This window comes from Salmo salar, chromosome ssa11, assembly GCF_905237065.1.
Source record: "Salmo salar chromosome ssa11, Ssal_v3.1, whole genome shotgun sequence".
NCBI classification, from domain to species: domain Eukaryota; kingdom Metazoa; phylum Chordata; class Actinopteri; order Salmoniformes; family Salmonidae; genus Salmo; species Salmo salar.
Window position 1 is genome coordinate 15,670,021 of NC_059452.1, and position 14,633 is coordinate 15,684,653.

The 14,633-nt window shown below is 46.0% G+C and overlaps 1 protein-coding gene across 4 annotated transcripts in view; it reads left to right on the forward strand.

Annotated features, from left to right (window-relative positions):
* LOC106562153 (amyloid-beta A4 precursor protein-binding family A member 2) overlaps positions 1-14,235 on the forward strand; it is a 74,546-nt gene extending 60,311 nt beyond the window's left edge. For 3 of the 4 annotated variants that reach the window (XM_014126832.2, XM_014126833.2, XM_014126835.2), the window contains 9 exons: positions 1,433-1,578; positions 4,885-4,920; positions 7,663-7,749; positions 9,695-9,880; positions 11,273-11,452; positions 11,823-12,035; positions 12,221-12,340; positions 13,260-13,400; positions 13,680-14,235. In XM_014126832.2, the coding sequence (XP_013982307.2) occupies positions 1,433-1,578; positions 4,885-4,920; positions 7,663-7,749; positions 9,695-9,880; positions 11,273-11,452; positions 11,823-12,035; positions 12,221-12,340; positions 13,260-13,400; positions 13,680-13,751 (1,181 nt within the window). In that variant the 3' untranslated portion in view covers positions 13,752-14,235. The remainder of the gene's footprint in view (positions 1-1,432; positions 1,579-4,884; positions 4,921-7,662; positions 7,750-9,694; positions 9,881-11,272; positions 11,453-11,822; positions 12,036-12,220; positions 12,341-13,259; positions 13,401-13,679) is intronic. The other variant, XM_014126836.2, reaches the window with a different exon arrangement.
* Positions 14,236-14,633: the final 398 nt, after the last annotated feature.

A 14,633-nucleotide genomic window follows, 5' to 3' on the forward strand; every position in this document is an offset into this window, starting at 1 on the left:
ATGTCATTTACAAAATAGCCTCCAATACCCTACTCAATAAATTGGATGCAGTCTATCACAGTGCCATCCGTTTTGTCACCAAAGCCCCATATACTACCCACCACTGCGACCTGTACGCTCTCGTTGGCTGGCCCTCGCTTCATACTCGTCGCCAAACCCACTGGCTCCAGGTCATCTACAAGACCCTGCTAGGTAAAGTTCCCCCTTATCTCAGCTCGCTGGTCACCATAGCAGCACCCACCTGTAGCACGCGCTCCAGCAGGTATATCTCTCTGGTCACCCCCAAAGCCAATTCCTCCTTCGGCCGCCTCTCCTTCCAGTTCTCTGCTGCCAATGACTGGAACGAACTACAAAAATCTCTAAAACTGGTAACACTTATCTCCCTCACTAGCTTTAAGCACCAGCTGTCAGAGCAGCTCACAGATTACTGCACCTGTACATAGCCCATCTATAATTTAGCCCAAACAACTACCTCTTCCCCTACTGTATTTATTTATTTATTTAGCTCCTTTGCACCCCATTATTTCTATTTCTACTTTGCACTATCTTCCACTGCAAATCTACCATTCCAGTGTTTTACTTGCTATATTGTATTTACTTCGCCACCATGGCCTTTTTTGCCTTTACCTCCCTTATCTCACCTCATTTGCTCACTTTGTATATAGACTTATTTTTCTACTATATTATTGACTGTATGTTTGTTTTACTCCATGTGTAACTCTGTTGTTGTATGTGTCAAACTGCTTTGCTTTAATCTTGGCCAGGTCACAATTGTAAATGAGAACTTGTTCTCAACTTGCCTACCTGGTTAAATAAAGGTAAAATAAAAATATAAAGTGTTCACTATCTTTATTTGGCCAATTTACCTGAGAGCCATCATGTCAGATGTGTCAGTGAGTTAGTCGTCAATGTGGGAGGGCTATATCTAAGCAGGCCAGTCTCAGGCCTCTGAGTATGTTTGGTTCGAGATGTTTTCAAGGCATTCCTCGCCAGGCCCCTCTCACCACTGGGCAGCGAACAGCAGGGCTTCCTGGAGGCTGAGCTGTTTCTTTCTTTCACTCTCTCTGATTTCATGACAGTGCATTGTATCCCTCAGTGGTTGTCACAGAGTCTACATCTACATATCACACGGCCACATGAATCCCCTGGTGCCTCTCTCAGCTCTCAGCTCCCTGCCCACCCGTGGCCATTTTACTGCTCAAGCCTCCGCTGTGATTGTTTCTCTGCATAATACCCAACAGCTACAGAATTTCTGTGTTTGATTTATTCAAATTGTACATACAGAAGGCTACCAATACTCATACGTATGTGACATTTCAGATAGAACAACACAGAGATGTCTTTGTTTTGCAAGAGAAGTATGATCTAATAGCATTTTTCTCCTGCTCCTTCGTTTCTCTGTCCATCCATTCTCCCTGTCTCTCTCTGTCAGTTCCGGGTCCCTGTGAGCCAGAAGATCTTATTGATGGCATCATCTTTGCTGCTAACTACCTGGGCTCCACCCAGCTGCTCTCTGAGAGGAACCCGTCCAAGAACATCCGCATGATGCAGGCCCAGGAGGCTGTCAGCCGGGTCAAGGTACGGACAGACAGCAGACAGGTCTTCCATCGCACGCACGCACACACACGCACACGCATACATAGACACACACACGCACGCATACATACACACACACACACACACACACACTGCACCACCCGTTTCAAATCCCGCAGACAGCTTCCCTTCCTTCGTTCCTTTTCATATGGATGTTGTTTTGATCTGGTATATTTTCACCGTGACTCTAAGAACCGTTTTGGAAGATTCAGAGTGCCTGATGTGTTTGTTTACACCCCAGGAGACAGTGTCCAATCTAGTAGGATTATTGCTACTGTACTGCAGGATGCAGTGGTACTGTGTAATCATGTTCTCCCCAGTGGGTTAGTTTACAGTCCTTTCGCTCTGATTTAATGATGCCCTGTAGAGGAAACAACACCTTAAGGTATTCATCAATATTATTTGATCTTTCTAGTTCTAGTATATCTTAAATAAACGTTATATTCAGGTTTCAGGCATATAGAAAGCCTGATTGAGACTTCAAAGCTTGTACAGAGTATTGACATAACCTCTGGAAACCTTTTTAATTAGTACTCTAAATGGAACCTCTTGCTGTAGATGGTCTGCAATCTGGCAGACAGAAATACAGTTTTATAAATGGACTTCAAATGTGAGTGCAAGGTGCTGGTCTTTTTAATTCAAGTGAGGTCCAGATTGGTCTATTAAATCCACAGGGACATCAACGCTGTTTATCTCCCCAGTCATAGCAGTCTGAGATTTGGCCAGAATTAGCAGTCCATTTGGGCTCCAGTTGGGCCAGATTGGGCTAAAGCATGTGTCACATGGTGTTGGTAATGAATTGCTGGCTCACAGAGGTTATGTTTCCCCTTCCATTTCAGTCCCATTTTCTACATGACTTCTCTGCTATGAATACTGATGGAGAGCAGCCAGAGAGAATGGCCATATTCAAAACAGACTCCGCCACTGTGCATTTCAATCACTTCACTACTGGTTGGCTCTCAACTAGCTCTGGAGTTATGATTGCTTTTGGCAGTCTAGCTTTTCAAAGGCCATTTATGCAAGGGCCATTTTCCCCTCAGTCTGATCACCGAATGATCACAAATATAGTATTTGCACGGTATGTTTTTGAGTGAGTTCATGTGTGCTGACAATGTATTGTTGAGACCATAGACAAGGAGATGCTGTACATGACTTTAGGAGCTATACCTATTGGATCAAAGAAAATACAGCCCAAGATGAAACACCAGATGTTCATGAGCTGTCCAGGCACCATACGTTTCCTCTCCCTCTCATGAAAACATGGGCTGGGCTGTAATCATGAATATTTTATAACCTAACTCAGTGGTCCACTGGCACTTCCCTGGGATCTACTTTTAGAAACATCCACCTGTGGCAAGGCCAGCCAGTCACTGCCGAGCAGAGATGGGAGTATATGTTAGCTCAGTGTGACACAGTGGCACACTCGCTTGTCCAGCAGCAGTCTGCTTCAGCAGGCACAAGACTGGGGCATGTGACCCTCCCATCTGAGACAGCTGGCAGCTTTCCTTTGGGAGAAGCTGGCATCTTTTGGAGGGATATTTGAGTTTTGATGGGCCCCTGCCTCCCTTCCGCTGCTGGGATCTGGCTCCATCCATCCCAGTGACAAAAAAAAATCCTTCCGTTCTCTCGCTACCATCGAAGGCCTTTGAAGATGATACCATGGCAACGCTTAACTGAGCGTTTTTTTTTTTTCTTCATTATTTTTATGTTGGCTGTTCAGCTGTGAAGGCCGCCATCGGAAAGCATGCCACTTGTTCTCTCCCCTCATCTGAGGAGGAACTACAGATGATGTGTCTCTCCACAGATGAATTGGCCATATGTCACTCTGGACGCAGGGGATCGGGCTCTGTTATGTGCTGGTAGCTACCAGTTCTTCACACACCAACCCCTGAACACTGGGACTGGGCAGGGTGCTCTGTGCTGCCTGCCTCCCTCAGTTTCATTTTCTGGTTCTCATAAACCCACAACCCACACACAGATTAATTACGCTGCTGTCCTCAATATTTAGTCCACTGCTACAGAGAACAAAAAAACAGAACATTGCAGGTAAATAGCATGCCGTCGTAGGTTTTATTTATACAGATCTTTTTTGGCATGCTCCCCTCATTTTGATGTAATATTTATGCAGCTTCATCGCCCACTCCTTTTTCTGCCTGCCTTGATTTGATGCAGTGGGTGTAGCTGGATGTAGCTGGAGGACTGCCTTGCATTAGGAGGGCTGAAGGTGGTGCAGTAAATGTGTAACAAACAACCCAGGTTCATCCCTGAAGGCCATTCTCTGCTCTGCTTCCCATACGAACACAAATAAACTGACTAGTTGCAGCACGCAAATATCCAACTTACTCGACCGTCTGAGAGGCAAGATCCTGCCCTCTGCTCTGTCTCCCAGCAAATGGTGAAGCGGTAGAGAGAGTGCTGACCCTTCCTCTGCTCCTGACTGGCTGGCTTGCAGATAGCTGTGGTACCAACTCTCTCAGGCAGCTGAACCAGTTTCAGCTCAGGGCTCACAAACAGAGGTCCTTTATGTGTCTGGACTTCACCACACCCTCCTTCTGGTCCTGTGCAGTAAGGTATTTTTGTGGGGCCCAGTGTTGGGATAGGGGATACCTAGTCCGTTGCACAGGTGTGAGATTAACTGAATCGGTATCTTAACTGAATCTGAATCAACTGAATTTACTGAATCGGTGTTTTCTGGTCAGCCACCCTACAGTAGGTTTCTCTATGTCGTTTTTAGACCATTTGAAAACCACTCAGTCACCAACTGTCAGTTTTGACATCCCATTTCTCAGGGGGATGATGACGGATGTCAATACAGGACTAAATCATTGTGCTGCCTTAAATTACATGTCAAGTCGCCTCAGGATGCTGGGCTCTGCTGTAATTCCTCACCATTTTCTGAAAGACATTACAGGATGACGAGGATGTCTTGCCTTGACTTCACATTTGAACCGGAAGCCCTTTGATAGAGTATTTGCATATGCTACACTCAAGTTCCCTTTTTACTTTGATATTAAGGTATGGTATCAACTCATTTTTGCATGTTTTTATGATTTGCTGTATTCAAAAGAAAAAGAGCAATTATGATCCTTTTAATTGCGTTTTAATTAGTTTCTGCAGAACACAGCTGTGCCATCGCTCCTCTCCCTCTCAGAGCAATGATACACCTGCTGTTTGGTTTAGTTATTGTCTCTTACTTTCTTTTACTTTCTTTACTTCCTGCTCTCTGTTTTTGCCGCTCCTCCCGTCCCGTGTCTGACGACCCTGTTCTGTCCCAACGTCTCCTCCCAGAGGGTTCAGAAGGCTGCCAAAATCAAGAAAAAGGCGGTGTGTAAAAACAATCTGATCTGATAACAGAGAGAAGGGCCACCTTGACTCCACCCTCACCCTCTGGCTCCCTGTTCCGTCTGTCTGTCTGGCTCCCTATTCCGTCTGTCTGTCTGGCTCCCTGTTCCGTCTGTCTGTCTGGCTCCCTGTTCCGTCTGTCTGTCTGGCTCCCTGTTCCGTCTGTCTGTCTGGCTCCCTGTTCCGTCTGTCTGTCTGGCTCCCTGTTCCGTCTGTCTGTCTGGCTCCCTGTTCCGTCTGTCTGTCTGGCTCCCTGTTCCGTCTGTCCGTCTGGCTCCCTGTTCCGTCTGTCCGTCTGGCTCCCTGTTCCGTCTGTCTGTCTGGCTCCCTGTTCCGTCTGTCTGTCTGGCTCCCTGTTCCGTCTGTCTGTCTGGCTCCCTGTTCCGTCTGTCTGTCTGGCTCCCTGTTCCGTCTGTCTGTCTGGCTCCCTGTTCCGTCTGTCTGTCTGGCTCCCTGTTCCGTCTGTCTGTCTGGCTCCCTGTTCCGTCTGTCTGTCTGGCTCCCTGTTCCGTCTGTCTGTCTGGCTCCCTGTTCCGTCTGTCTGTCTGGCTCCCTGTTCCGTCTGTCTGTCTGGCTCCCTGTTCCGTCTGTCTGTCTGGCTCCCTGTTCCGTCTGTCTGTCTGGCTCCCTGTTCCGTCTGTCTGTCTGGCTCCCTGTTCCGTCTGTCTGTCTGGCTCCCTGTTCCGTCTGTCTGTCTGGCTCCCTGTTCCGTCTGTCTGTCTGGCTCCCTGTTCCGTCTGTCTGTCTGGCTCCCTGTTCCGTCTGTCCGTCTGGCTCCCTGTTCCGTCTGTCCGTCTGGCTCCCTGTTCCGTCTGTCCGTCTGGCTCCCTGTTCCGTCTGTCCGTCTGGCTCCCTGTTCCGTCTGGCTCCCTGTTCCGTCTGGCTCCCTGTTCCGTCTGTCCGTCTGGCTCCCTGTTCCGTCTGTCCGTCTGGCTCCCTGTTCCGTCTGTCCGTCTGGCTCCCTGTTCCGTCTGTCCGTCTGGCTCCCTGTTCCGTCTGGCCGTCTGGCTCCCTGTTCCGTCTGTCCGTCTGGCTCCCTGTTCCGTCTGTCCGTCTGGCTCCCTGTTCCGTCTGTCCGTCTGGCTCCCTGTTCCGTCTGTCCGTCTGGCTCCCTGTTCCGTCTGGCTCCCTGTTCCGTCTGTCCGTCTGGCTCCCTGTTCCGTCTGTCCGTCTGGCTCCCTGTTCCGTCTGTCCGTCTGGCTCCCTGTTCCGTCTGGCTCCCTGTTCCGTCTGTCCGTCTGGCTCCCTGTTCCGTCTGTCCGTCTGGCTCCCTGTTCCGTCTGTCTGTCCTGTCTGTCTGTCTGTCTGTCTGTCTGTCTGTCTGTCTGTCTGTCTGTCTGTCTGTCTGTCCGTCTGGCTCCCTGTTCCGTCTGTCTGTCCTGTCTGTCTGTCTGTCTGTCTGTCTGTCTGTCTGTCTGTCTGTCTGTCTGTCTGTCTGTCTGTCTGTCTGTCTGTCTGTCTGTCTGTCTGTCTGTCTGTCTGTCTGTCTGTCTGTCTGTCTGTCTGTCTGTCTGTCTCACCCTGACACGCTCTGAGCCGTGGAGTGTGAGGAGGTGACTTGAGTTATGATGAGAATCTCCATATCCCATTCCATCTGATTACCCTGCATGCATCACTGAGAGTCTGGACTGTGTGAACTCCGGGAACATCACTGCAGCTTGTGCTCTGAAAATCAGAGCCAGCAAACATGAAATCCATTGATGATATTGATGATGCAAAGAAATATTCTAGCCTACACAGAATTACTACAAATTATAATTTAATCTATTAGACATATCATCAAATAAATTGCTTCATTATATATTGCATATTTTAAAAACATGTATATTATGCTGCTCATTATACACACATCAGTCCTTAGATAATTAACTTAAATCAAACGTGATTGAATTAACACGCAGTGCGTGGTGATTAGCGTGAATGCAAACCAAATGCCTGGGACCGGTATTCACACACATCCGGCAGCTTGTAATGGCTTAGCTAGCACTGCCATGTTGCACCTACTCTCATCTGTGCCAGCTCTCAACACACCAACATCATGTCAGACCTATTGATGTAAAGCCCCAGAGCTAACCGGGTCCCTCTGTGACTTTATGACCTGCCCTCACTCCTGCTGCCTCAAATCTGATCTGGATGCTGGCCCTGTCTGTCACAGAGATGGCTGTTTTTAATTCCACATGTATTCCATGCAGTCATGCATGCACAATCACATGACCATTTATCATGAAGATGAATATTATTAATCACCTAGTCCCAATTGTATAGATATAGTAGCCTTCAGAGACCCATTTTGTGTGGAACAATGTGAGCATGACCACCACTCAATAAACAACAACAACATCCTATGGCAATGCTACTAACCAGTCCTTTAGTCCATATCAATGTGTTACAATGTGTTATAATTCAGATTATGAAATGGAATATGAATGTACATTTTATGGCTGTTCTCTATGGGTGTAGCCATAGTCCAGCACTGACTGAACACCTACTGTAGGCTTGCCAGGAGTCCGCCGGGTCCCAACCTATAACATCATTACATGATTTATGAAATAGCTTTAAAACTGTTCTCAACAGGAGATTAAAGAGGGCAGCCTGTTAACCGTGGGCCCTTGGTGAGCTCTCCTCAGCCCCCGGCCAGGGGGCTTACAGAATGGCCACCCGGGCCGCTCTCTCCTGCCTCAGGGGGGACTCTGACACGCCTGTCTCTCTTTTGTCTCCGTCCAGAGCCCAGAGGGGGTCGCACAGACACTGACAGAGGTGGACCTCTTCATCTCCACCCAGAGGATCAAAGTGCTCAACGCAGACACACAGGTGAGTAGAGGTCCTGACTCCAGCCCTGACAGGACCAATCAAATGCAGTGGGGCCATAGCCACACAACTCCTCTCGGTGACCTTTGTGACAGATGTTGGCAGATCATTTATTTATTTCATATTTATTATCTGATCTCCCTCTGAGCGAGGATAAAAAATAAATGAACGTTGAAGCCAGAAAGCCTCTATGGACAGCTGTCAATAAAGTGGGGCGTAGCAGTAAGATGAAAGCTAGTTTTAAACACTTTGTATCCCAACCCACTTGACTCCAAACCCAATCCATCTGCAATATTAATTAGTCAGAAATCATCTCACCTCCAAATCCAAATTGTTTAGGACATACATGCTTGACACATGGCTTTGAACTGTCATGCAGTTATACATTAGGTAGAGTGTAGCACTTTACTCTTGATGTCATGCCTTAATGTCTTATGGGAAACAAGGTTGTCCAATGTGAGAGGGTCAGCCGCAGTGTTAACAGTGATGTCTCTGGTGTAGAGACTAGAGTGCCAGCTGACTGACTGTGAACAGAATGTGTGAACCCTGTCGTTGAGTTGCAGTCCGACTGAACAGAACAGCAGTGTGTGGGCTGGCTGCCTGGCACAGCCTACTGTAATGTGCTGCAATGCAGTGTCTCTCCATTCCACTCCCTGCCTGGCACAAGGCTACCTGCTTCCCGCAACCATCAAGATGGGAAAAGTCTGGATTTATGGGGGTTGGTTAGTTGGTGAGAGATTGAAGTCATAACTGCTCTTCCATAAATTGCAACACAATGGCATTTTCATGTGATTCTTCTTATTTACTATACCAATTCTACCACTTCCTAGATGGAATAATGTCATATTTCATACACACTAAGAACATTTGTGCCGCGAATGAAAATGTAAGAGCAATCCTATTGAATAATCTTTTTAAATAATCCCCAAATGTGCCTCGGATCAGCCCCTGCTGTCTGTGTGTACCAGAAGGGATGAGAACATTCGAGAACCCCAGGTTGATTAGAGGTGTGATTCCCACGCCTCGGTCTGCTACGGAGCATATGGGCTGAGGGGAAATGCATGGAGTTCTGCCACTCTGCTGAGGCTGCTCACCGTGACAAGGTGAAAGGCTGTAGGCGCAGCATGCACAGACAAATTGGATCATTAATTCTGCTGACGGACTAATGATGTTTCGCTGAAGAGCGTGCAGGACGGAGCTGAGTGTTCCCGCTCCCATGGCGCTACCAGACACTCGCGCGAAGATAAACACCTTGTCATACTTCGCCTGAAGCTGTGCAAAACACACTGTGTTTATTTTACTCGAAGCGTCAATTGTAATACAGTTGTTAGGTTCTAATTCTCAGAGTGAAACACTCAATGGACATTTATGAAAGCTTAACCAAGTTTATTCTGCCCAGAGGGTCACTACAGCTGCATTCAGAGGAAAAACATTTTCACACAAGCACTGATATTTAACCGTTCCTCATAGGCTGAGTCTCCTCCTACCCATCTGTACAAACATGGTTCTTAACTGCTAGGCAGGACACTAGTGATACGGGCCATAAACTTTAATTTCTCCCTTAAGCTGACCTGACCTCAACCCCCCCCCCCCCCCTCCATCACTGATCTATGGCTCTCTCCCCTTATCAATGCCTGCCACATGTAATCGCTTCCCTTCACTCAACACATTCCAAGCTTAGTTGCCCCCACTATATACCTTCCTCCTATAACCATTCACTTCTGGTGTAGACCCTCTAAACCTAACCACTCAATCACTGGCATGAATAAGTATATTTCATATTCTCAGAAGCCAACACAGTATATATTATAGTATTTTTATACTGTGTATTAGTACGCCTGTTACGGTGTGTTCAGTCATCATGATACCCTGTTTGTTATTCACATGTACCTGTCTACGAGGGAAGGTACTAGTTGTTCATTGTTCGTTGCTGTGGTTGCGTACACAGGAAACTATGATGGACAACGCCCTGCGCACCATCTCCTACATAGCTGACATTGGGAACATCGTGGTGCTGATGGCGAGGCGCCGCATGCCGCGCACAGCCTCCCAGGACTGCATCGAGACCACACCTGGAGCCCCAGAGGCCAAGAAACAGTACCGGATGATCTGCCACGTCTTTGAGTCTGAGGACGTAAGTGAATGTGTGTAGATGTCTGTGATCTGCCCCTTGAGGCTAATATCAAATGGTAGAATGGATCAGGACCAGGTGAAAGGTTAAGCACAGGATATGTTTCTAAATATAGAGGTAATGCTTTGTGACTGATTCAGAGATGAATCACAACAACACATTATGAACGACCCTCTGATATGTTTAGCTGGGAGGATCCACCTCTGATAGGCCAGTCTCTCTACCTATCTCCTCCCCTAGCCAGCGTGCGTCTGCCCCTGCATTGCAGTTGTCCCTCTTAATCTCCATTTCTCCATGTCTAATTAGCTGGTGTGTTATAAAGGACAGTCAGTCTGAGTGTTGACACATGAGTCATTTATCCTCAGCTCAGAAGGGACAATTATATATTTCAATGCCTCTCCCAACAGTGTCTTATTACTCTCTACCTATTACATGGTAGGACTGATCCTTGATCTACTGGTCTGGATAAGGGCAATGACTGGCTTTACTGTCCTCGTTCGTTATGGGCAAGATTGGCTGAGTTAGGGATAGGGGATTCCTACAACTCAAATAGCAGGTGGTTTATATTGCCCTGACATTTCAATCACTGGTTAACTGCCCCCCTGTCCCTCGGCCAGTGGAGATGCGTTGCCAGTGTGTGATATGCTGTCTGTCACAATAATACTGCCAATTTACACCCACACCACAGTCCATGATGTGCTTCATGTGTCTATCAAAGCCCAGCATGCAGTTGGATGTAAGTTTGTTAACAGGGCAACCACAGCTTGCTTCCTTTGAAAATATATTATTCCCTAAAACTGCCTGAGCGAAGGTAGGTGGTAAATATAGGGAAACTGGATGGGATCGACACATCCCTAATATCATATGATATGCAATTAGATTACTTTCCTTTTCTTCTCCTCTTTAGATCAGCTTTTCAATCAATACCTTTGCCATTTTATACAGAAAATGACTCAGTCATTGTGCTTCATGATGCTCACCACTTTAGCTTGCGAACATGTTTTGATCCATTTATATGGTTTAATTAAATGATGCCAGGACAGAAGCTAATTGTCAGTAATGAAGACATGGCAAATAGGTTTTGACATTTAAATTCAATGTTTATTGGACCTCATATAGTACTTGGCAACAGTGAAGCAATTCCTTATGTGCTTTGATTCATACCACATAAATGAATATTGATCCCCCAGTTGCTCTGTGATGTGATTCTCCCCATTGCTGTCACTGTGACAGTGTATTGGCAGTGTATTGCTTCTGCCAAATGCATAGCTGGTTTTATTCATAGAAATATAATTACTAGAAGGGAAAAACCCTCTCAGACCACAGAAATTTGACTCTTAACACTCATGGGTAAATTCTATTTTCATCTATCCTCTCTTCTCATTGGCTCGCCAGGCCCAGCTCATAGCCCAGTCAATTGGGCAGTCATTTAGCGTGGCTTACCAGGAGTTCCTGAGGGCCAACGGCATCAACCCAGAGGACCTGAGTCAGAAGGAGTACAGTGACATCATCAACACGCAGGAGATGTACAACGATGACCTCATCCACTTCTCAAACTCTGAGAACTGCAAAGAGGTTTGGCTCTCATTTAACTGTATGAGGTAACTGTATAATGGTGCCTCAGATGCACTGTACAATCCACTTCTCTGAGGACTTTTGGATGCTCAGTCAGTGACCTCTTGCTTAGGATGAAAGAATCTCTGATGAGCAGTGAGGCAGTGTAGTTCTGTGGAAGTACTGCACATGGACTTAGCCACCAGAGTCATATACCCATCTGGCCCTCCTTCTTCCGCACGCTGTTTTGGTTCTTCCGCTACACCGTCATATTTCTCCCTGGTTTATTAGTCTCCTGCCCACAATCGCTTTGACTAGAGGCACTCATCAGTCTCTCTCTCTCTCTCTCTCTCTCGCTCTCTCTCTCTCTCACTATTGGCTGGCTCCACAGCTGCAGCTGGAGAAGCATAAGGGAGAGATCTTGGGCGTGGTCATAGTGGAGTCTGGCTGGGGCTCCATCCTGCCCACGGTCATCCTGGCCAACATGATGAACGGTGGGCCGGCCGCCCGCTCCGGGAAGCTCAGCATCGGAGACCAGATCATGTCCATCAACAACACCAGCCTGGTGGGGCTGCCGCTCGCCACCTGTCAGGGAATCATCAAGGTACATGGACAGAGTTCTAGGAAGAGCCATTAGTGGTTATTATGTTGACATTACATTCATTGTGGAAGACTACAATGAATTCTGTAATTTGATCATAATTCTAATGTAGTATAATCCACTGACTAAACCCAGTGGAGGTTGCAGGATGCCCTCTGCTCTGTCTGACCACTGTGTTTGTCCATCAGGGCCTGAAGAACCAGGTGCAGGTGAAGCTGAACATTGTAAGCTGTCCCCCTGTCACCACCGTGCTCATCAAGAGACCAGACCTCAAGTACCAGCTGGGCTTCAGCGTCCAGAATGGGATTGTAAGTACGATCAGATCAGGCACCACCGCTTAGCCCTGTAGGTTGAATAACACAGGCTGAGATAACAGTCTGTGATTGGTTGGTTGAAAAATACTTTTGGTGAGATTCTGGACTTTATCAATGTCTTTGTCCAACGAAACTTCAGTTCCCTCAGGAGGATTTCAGCTGACATAAACTGAATAGGAGAAGACAGCCCCGTAAATTATTAAAAACTTTTTTTGTTTTCTCCTTTCAGCTGGTACAGTCATATCTCTAAAGAAACCAATTCTGAGGAAAATAATATTGTATCAAACGATATGACAAGCTGTTAGCCTGTAGGTCTGTGCGTATGTGATTTGCATCATGAGCGTTACATGCTTTGATGAAAAAAAATCATGCTGCGCACACACATATATTTTAGTGTGTTCCTCATACCACTTTATTCAAGTCTCCGCTGTATTCAAGTTATCCTCTGTGGCACATTGCTTCTATGACACAAATTGTCAACTCCTTAGAGCAATATTTATATAGTCTGACAATATCCCTTTAAAATCCTATAAAAAGAAAAATCCAGATGTAATTACTGTTTTATCTCTCGTGGCTATCATTGCACCGAGGCTGAAGCTAGGAGCTTTATTGCCTTAGGTTATCAGCTCGGTGTGAACTGCCATTTTCCTTGCTACTGCATACAGATTAACCTTACAATGTCATTCACAGAGCTCAAATCTCACCCCGGCCTCTCCCTATCAGGATCACACGACCAAATCCATGAACTATCCTTGACATTTTAGCAATACAACTGTTTCAGTAGATTGAATGGGTACATCGTTGCATCATTGCTTTATTCCCCTATAGAATTACCCCTGTCTTGTTGCCAATGGGGGTGAGTGACTGCCATGAAGGATAATATTCACCTTCTGTTTGTCATCTTCACCCACAGATCTGCAGCCTGATGCGTGGGGGTATTGCTGAGCGGGGGGGTGTCCGGGTTGGCCACCGCATTATTGAGATCAATGGCCAAAGCGTGGTGGCTACAGCACATGAGAAGATTGTCCAAGCCCTCTCAAACTCTGTGGGCGAGGTGAGGTTCAGTTCAGATACACAGATAGAGTTCATAAAGGAGCTCAGAGGACACCACTGTCAAATAGTATGAGAATTCACAAAACTAGATTACTGGCCAAGGCAGGTACCTCTTGGAAAGAGGAATGAGGATAATATGCATTCATCAATACAATCATTAGGCTGTACGTGTGTGCCTCTAAGCTTGATTATTTTCAATAAAGATATTGACAGATAAAACAACAAGCGATAGATGCAAGTGCCTAGCTAAATGTTCGTTTTCTGTCTTTTCCTAAACCAGATTCACATGAAGACAATGCCAGCGGCCATGTTCAGACTCTTAACAGGACAGGAGACTCCTATGTATATATAAACCAAGGACAGATCCCATTGTCCTCCACAGAGGAGCTGTAAGCAGCGGTTGTTTACAGTCCAGTTGGAGAGCTCTGGGTGGACAAGACTAGCAGACTAATGAGTGTCTGAGGATGGCAAGTGAGCCAGAGTGATTACCTTTCTTACTTTTGTGTCGATGACTTGTCCTTTTCTGAGCTAACATTCATCCAACTGATACTCCTGATGTTTTGCTGATGTTAATACTAAAGAGGGTCATCTGGGAAGAAGGTGTTTACGTTATTTATTTGTGTTTGTGTTTTTTGGATGCATCACAATGTATTTTTTATATTCACAATGTAATATTGTACCTGCATATTGTTTCATTTACTTTTCTTTGTTTTTCATTTTCATGTAAATACATATTTTGCTAATGTGTCTAAAGTAATGGGGAAGGGTCATGGTTGCTTTGTAAATATTTATAGACTTTTCCTGCTGGTTTGATAAAGGACGGTTTGCTAAAGGACGATTGAAATCCTGTTGTCAATATAGTTTAGATGGACAATGAAAGGGTATTTGGGAGTGACTTGGGTAATATAATTTTGTTTATATACAGTACCAGTCAAAAGTTTGAACACACCTACTCATACAAGGGTTTTTCTTTATTTTTACTATTTTCTAAATTGTAGAATAACAGTGAAGACATCAAAACTATGAAATAACACATATGGAATCATGTCGTAACCAAAAAAGTGTTAAACAAATCAAAATACATTTTATATTTTATATTCTTCAAAGTAGCCACCCTTTGCCTTGATGACAGCTTTGCACACTTTTGGCATTCTCTCAACCAGCTTCACCCGGAATGCTTTTCCAACCGTCTTGAAGGAGTTCCCACATATGCTGAGCACTTGTTGGCTGCTTT